The sequence below is a fragment of the Lissotriton vulgaris genome, chromosome 11 (genome assembly GCF_964263255.1).
Source record: "Lissotriton vulgaris chromosome 11, aLisVul1.2, whole genome shotgun sequence".
Classification (NCBI taxonomy): Eukaryota; Metazoa; Chordata; class Amphibia; order Caudata; family Salamandridae; genus Lissotriton; species Lissotriton vulgaris.
In genome coordinates, this window is record NC_141699.1 from 285,186,541 (window position 1) to 285,193,588 (window position 7,048).

At 44.8% G+C, this 7,048-nt stretch overlaps 1 protein-coding gene across 1 annotated transcript in view; it reads right to left on the reverse strand.

Moving 5' to 3' along the window:
• The window catches only part of RBM19 (RNA binding motif protein 19), a 543,939-nt gene extending 540,582 nt beyond the window's left edge, over nt 1-3,357 (reverse strand). Inside the window, exon 1 of the mRNA XM_086943257.1 lies at nt 2,803-3,357. Coding sequence (XP_086799383.1) covers nt 2,803-2,838 — 36 coding nt within the window. The 5' untranslated portion in view covers nt 2,839-3,357. The remainder of the gene's footprint in view (nt 1-2,802) is intronic.
• Nucleotides 3,358-7,048: the final 3,691 nt, after the last annotated feature.

The following is a 7,048-nucleotide window of genomic DNA, read 5'->3' on the forward strand; positions in this document are numbered from 1 at the left end:
TTTGCATACGAGTCCCCGAGGGGTCTAAAAATGGCCCAACTCTTGGAAAGCGCCTGCAGTAAACACGACACGCACAAAAACACTCACAAAATTAAATCTGCCATTCTACGGTGAAAAGCAATGAGCACTGAAGTTTACGTGGGACGGCATGGACCGTTTTATAAGAGTGTGAATTCCTGCAGGAAGGTGCAGCGATCCCATGGGCGCTGTGCACGTGTGTCAAACCATTCGTCACAGCCGGTCAAAGAACAAGGCTGTTAATGAGGGGAAAGACGAAGCGGTTTGAGTCAATGAGGGAGATGCTGCAGGAGGGGTGAGAGAAACTGCGTGGGAGTCCAGCGCGGCCACGCTAATTCAACAAGCCATACACATATGAGAAATATGCATTTAATTGATATAAATGCTATTGATTTACATAGTGGTTATCCTTAAAAGGTGTCATGGATCCCAACCCTCGTTGGACACCCTTCTTGCATGAAAGTAAAAAACAAGTTATGTTGGGGAGAGCAATATTTATAGCTATGCTAACTTTACTGAGCCAACACTCCGATTATCCAGGAGTTCCAGCTCCCATGCAACAAAGCTCGCTCTGCCCTCAGACAAAAGAAGAAAAAAAAAGCGCTACATTGGTTGCCACATGGACCTTTCTGGCCCACACCCAAAATATAGCACTTCTGAAAAATTAATAAACAGATTTAGACATTAATGCATCAAAAAAGTATTCCGCAAAGCTTTACGATAGAGTAAAATCTCCATACCTTAAAACAATACTTTTTACTTTTGCAAAGAATAATAATAAAGGAACCGGGCAAACCGGATAAATGGAAAAAAAAGCACTAGTGTGGGAAGGGGAAAACGAAGGAACACAGACTACAGAGAAAACGGGAGACACCTTGGTGACTGGAGACCGCGAAGGAGGGGGAAAGGGAAGGCAGCTGGAGACGTTGAGTGAGGAGACCAGAAACGAAAGAATAAATAAAGGTGCTTCACCATGCGGTTTGAAAAAAAATCATAACCGTTGGCATCTGGTTGAACAGATTATAAAAAGTGGTATGTAAATATACATTTTTTATTTAAACTACTGATTTCCAGACATAGGCTGCCGACACCGCCTTGGCTGAAAGGACAAAGTTGCTTCCCAGCCGAATGCGTTTGAAATGCATCAACACCTTGCTTCTGAAAGACAACCACTGAAGCCGCCAGCAAGTCTGTAGTAGTGTGAAACGCCAAGTCTGGAGTGGTGTGAAACGTCCCAATAGGTAGTAGATGTGTTTGAATGGGAGTCTGAAGTGGCACAATAAAGTGAAATGTTGCCCCCTTGTAAAGATCGTTATCACAGAGAGAAAGTTTAAATCTTGCTTTGATGAACTTTCACATATGGGTTCTGTTTAAACAAGTTTCTTACGGAGATAAGAATGATGTACAAAGATTCCATTCTGTTTGCGCTGTAAAACGCAGCAGCCACAGGTACAAACTAGAAAGCACAGGAAAGGCAGGAAAAGCAAAGCAGATGGCCGCGTGTTCACGCGCACGCAAGCTTGTAGCCAACAAGCAAAGCTGGGTAGCACTTTTGAGAACCCCTTTTACAACATTAAACAAGCCTGAATCGACTCTCCCACAACTTGAAGTATTACCTTCCACAGCTCGCTACTCAGAACGGCCAACGTGAAGCGAACCATCCTCCCAATTCGGACCTGCGCCAGCGGATCCCGTTACTAAACCAAGCGAAGGATAACGACGTGAGCATGCACCTCAGCTGTACGTGAGCATGCACCTCAGCTGTACGGGAGCAAGTCACGCTGTGCGCGTTTCCATGTGCCGTGAGCATGCACATCGGACGTCTAGGGAGCTCGTCATCACCTTCTGCGTCGCCTGCTGTTGCCGAGCCTGAGCCGCTAACCCTGCACAGCTGAGGAGGAAAGACCGGCCTCGAGAGCAGCGGGGGACTCCTGAGTCAGCCCGGTGAGTAGGGGGGGGCGTGTAAATACTGTGTTTTTGGTGCATCAGGCTAGCGAGACAGGAGATGGGCACTTCGAGTGTGTGGATGCACGTGTGTGACTGTGTGTGTGTGCGCGTGAGCCCGTGAGTAGGTGGGTGGGTGGGGGGGGTGAGGGTGTGTGTATGCAGTGTGTGTGCCTGCGTGTGTGTATGCAGTGTGTGTGTATGCAGAGTGTGTGTGTATGCAGAGTGTGTGTGTGTGCGCGGAACTGAGAGAGGCATGGCTGACTGAGATAGGAGATGTGCACGGCTCTGGGGGCTGGGCGTGCGCGTTCACGATGTGTAATCGGCGCTCGTGGCCAGATCTAGGTCGCTTGAAAAGGAACTTGGTAGCAATAGGTCTAGCGAGACCTAAAAATGACACATAAATACATTGACAACATAGAAATATCATTATAAAAAAAAGCTGAAGACGTGACACTTTTGTAATCCAAACAATAAATCGATCTCCTACTCTCACCCTTTAAAAGCGCATCATAACCCCGTGGCGTGGCTCAGTGTTCCTCTCTCGGCTATACCACCGTTTGCCCTGGGAACATCTCAGTTATTTCTCACTGTTCAATGTCTTCCTCGGCTGTCGCGTTCTCACCAGTGCAGTGCCTCTCTCAGTTGTGCCTCGTTCAGTCCTTTCATTCCCGACCCTCCCTTCTAGTAGCCCCATTACAGTAGCACTTACTCCGGTCGGTAGTCCTTTCATTCCCGACCCTCCCTTCTAGTGGCCCCATTACAGTAGCACTTACTCCGGTCGATAGTCCTTTCATTCCCGACCCTCCCTTCTAGTGGCCCCATTGCAGTAGCACTTACTCCGGTCGGTAGATTCTTCACTATCAGGCGGGACATGATGCTCTTTTCAGGAATCTTGCCTTCTTCCACTAAAGTTACAATTCTCTCACGTTGGGTATGGGGGCTGCCATCTTTGTTTCCTTCACGTGACAGTATGACGTTTCCAAACACGTTTCATGATGCACAACGCAGAGCGCATGCGCAGAGTGGATGCGTTTGCTTGGGGTACGGCGAACGATATTCCGGGGAGAGAGTTTCGTGTTATATACGCGGTCATGATTTTTGTACGTTTTACGTTTTTTGGGCTGTTATCGAAGAAGGAACGAAACAACAACTAAACGCGGCCAGCTAGAACCCGATGGTGTTTATCGGCGATGTTTCTCTGGACGGGCGGCGAGGGCAGCTGCCACGCCTCGCCCCCGCGCCTTTTAACATGCCAAAGGGGTCTTGTAGCAGTGCCTTTTAAAGGACTCGGTTACGATGGTGGTGCAGTGCTGTGAGGCTCAGGCCCAGGACGAGGAGTCCCCCACCCACTCCTGGGTCTCGCAGCCATCGGGCCGAAAGTGCTTCAGTCGCAGCGTTTGGAGGGGCGTTGCTTCAGGGGTTGTTACACGCTCCTGATAAATGTATTCCCTAGCAAATAGTGGGTACATGTGCTTTCAGTCTGATATGTTGAGCTGTCTGTCAGATATCACCTATGATTTTTAGATGCACACTAAAAAAAACACTCTCAATCGCTCTGTTTTTAAGTTGTAATAAAAACTGTTGTTTATTTACAACGTATTGTCTTTGAAATAATCCTAACAATCCACAGTGCTATCCCTTTTCACTGCCCCTTAGCCCCCTCATGCTCTGCTTCAAATACAAATAATGTATTTTACGATGATATGCAGTGTTTCCAACATTTTTTGTAGTGAAAGCTACATCTGATTTGTGAATATCGCAGTGAGATAAGGGCCAAACAACTTGTGTATTGTTTCCAGAGACCCCACACGCCCAGCTTTGTTGACTTTACGTCTAATTTCCATAGAGCCGATGCTATGTTTGATCCAAATCCTTAAGAGTTCCCCAAATAGAAACAATTGGGTTTGTCGCCAGATTTGTTGTCACCGTGCTTCAAGACATTTCAATTATCAGCGGTCACCCAAAATAATAATTAAAATGCAGTTCAAATGAAAACAAATAGTAAAAATCAATCTTAACGTCAATATGGTATTGCATGATGTTCTCTAATGATGTGTCATTGGTAGTTTCAGGTAGTAATTCTGAAGAAGTCACCCACATGTTATCAATTTACTGAGATGGTTACCGTTTTCCATCTGCACATACAATCCTAGGCTTCCCATCTGAAGAGACACATTTCAGAATTTAATAAGAATAAAGGGTCTAGCAGAGGTTCTAGTTTAGAATATACATTCTATAATGGTCTTCCCTGCCTTAAAGCACTTTTAAAACTGTCTTGAATCATGAAAATGTCTTAATTTCTTGTAATTACCTCTGAGCATAATAATTGTGATTCCCTGTCCTCATTGACAGTGTTTTCCATATAGGTAACAAAAACAAAATTCCTTCCAGCTCTGAGAGTGGAAAAGTGTGGCTCAATGGTTAGAGCGGCAGACCCTGATGCAGAGGTACAACGCGGGACCAGGATCCAATTCCCGCCTTGGCGGGTCTTGGGCTCAATTTCCTCGAACCTGATAATTCTCGCCTCGGTGCCTAATCTAATCATGGGTCCCACTCTGCAACTCTGGGCAATAGCTTGCTTAATCTCCACAATGGCCCCAACAGCGCTGGGATGCCTGGCTTCATCTTGGGGGTGCCCAGGAGTGGGCACTTCACAGGGGAAAGCCAGGAAGGGCTCCACAGCGGTATGCGTACAGCGCCTAGAGGCCTCAGGGTATAAGTGCGCAATACAAGTACGAAGTTTACAGTTTTACAATAACACACATTCACACTGTAAATGGCTATCATTCAAACAAAGTGAGACTTGTTCATCAGCACCATAGTAACACAGTTTTGGGAACGGCACATGCATTTGATCTGAACTCCTAAAATAGAAAAGTGTTATGTTGTTCCGTGTTATTACAGATAGTGCACATGTTAGGGAAAGATAATACAAATGATTTATTTGGATTTGATTCAAATAGCTAAGCACCTAACATAGAAAACTGTAATGTTGTTTGATGTTTTTCTAATAAGTTACTGCCCTTGCTAGAAAAAGATGACTAAAGATTTTTTTTTTGTGCCATGATTCACATGGGAAAAAAATAATGCTTATCTTTTCCTAACAAGTTCACTAACTGTTATTAGAATAGTACAGAACTACATTTCACTTTTCTATTTCAGGTTTTCAGCTATTATGCAATGAAACACACCAAAATAATGCTTATTATATTTTCATATTAAGTGCACTAACTGTAATAAATCAGAACATTACACCATTCTATTTTTAAGACAACTCATGTTTGTAATTAAGGCATGACAATTACAGAGACCGGTACAAATATCAGCACACCTCCACGGCTCCACTCATAAATGAAGGTTAAGCAAAATCCAGCTTTTTAAATACCATTTTCTGAAAAAGCGACATCAATCCCAACAAGCATTTGCAATGCAATAGGTCTCGCATTAGGAAAGTTTGAGCTATTGGTCTTGTAAAGGACAATTTTTTTATTTATGTGTTAGTTTTGAAAATAGCTAAATTAATAGCTTTGTCATTTACAATGCCAATAGTTATAACTTTCGCAAATGTGACACCTATAACCTGGGGTTGCGCGTGGTGCTGCTGAGTGATGCTGCTGAGTGGTGGTGCTGTGGTGGGGCTGGGTGGTGCTGAGTGATGCTGTGGTGGTGCTGAGTGATGCTGTTGTGGTGCTGGTGTTGATTTATGCTGTGGTGGTGCTGAGTGATGCTGCGGTGGTGCTGAGTGGTGCCGAGTGATGCTGTGGTGGTGCCGAGTGATGCTGTGGTGGTGCTGAGTGGTGCTGTGGTGGTGCTGAGTGATGCTGTAGTGGTGCTGAATGGTGCTGTGGTGGTGCTGAGTAATAATGTGGTGGTGCTGAGTGATGCTGTGGTGGTGCTGGGTGGTGCTGTGTTGGTGCTGAGTGATGCTATGGTGGTGCCGAGTGATGCTGTGATGGCGCGTGGTGGTGCTGAGTGATGCTGAGTTGTGCTGTGGTGGTGCTGTTCTCTTCTCTGATGACTGCCAAAGGCGTGAAATGTACATATCAAGGTTTCCAGTACGTAAAGGAATGGCTTAATGATGTAATTTATTGTCAAGAACAGAATGCCATATTTGCTGAAATGTTACCTATCGCTAGTAGGCCGTCAGATATATGGGGACCACTGCTCACCTACCTTATTTCTCACGGGGCGCAGGATGGGTATTCAACGAGTGAGGTAGTACCCGCTGTTTATGGCGAGGTGCTGGATAGTTAACTACTCTGCCATTCTGGGATGTTTGCTGTCTCGATTTTTAAGGCGGTTTGTTATGTGGTTAGCATGTTCCCATGTCCCTAACACCGCAGCGTCAGTATCGATGCTTTTGGAGCATGCCAAGTTGTCTCTGATGCTACATGTACGTTATATATGCAATGATTCATGATGACTGTAACTGTGATTGCCCTGATGTGATATGCTGCTGTGGTGCCCTTTTCTCTTTACTGTCCTACTTATATTGCCTCATGTTTATGGAATGCGTTATATCATGCTCATTTCTGCTAATGATGGCACATATGTCATATTGCCCATGGAAGACTGGTTGTAATACTGAAATGTTGGAAAATAAAGTAAAAAAAAAAAAAAAAAGGTTACCAGTACGTATCAAGCAGTGCTTGTCGGCGAAAATGAATTGAAACCTACTGCATGGTTTCACAAAGACTGTCTTTGCACTATTTCTCCGCATTTCAACAGTATTTGACTGAGCGCATTGAGCGCTCTAATTACCTGAATGCTTCAGGAGGCGAGGCGCTCTGTCACACGAATGACAAAGTGCTAATGTGCCTTGGAGTGTGAGTCCAGATTCTAAAATGTCCGAGCAAATGTAAAATGGCTGCTTAGCCTGGATTTAAAAACACAACCACATTCCCAAAATGAAATACATTTGTGTGTGTTGCACATGGTATGTTTTAGCAACACAAGAGACAAAGCGCTCGAAAATGAATGGACGGGTTGATACTAAATACAGATTTAGCTCAGCGCAGAGTGAAGTAAAAATGATAGTACATCATGTAAACATTAAGTCAGATGCGAAAGAGCAAAAGATATA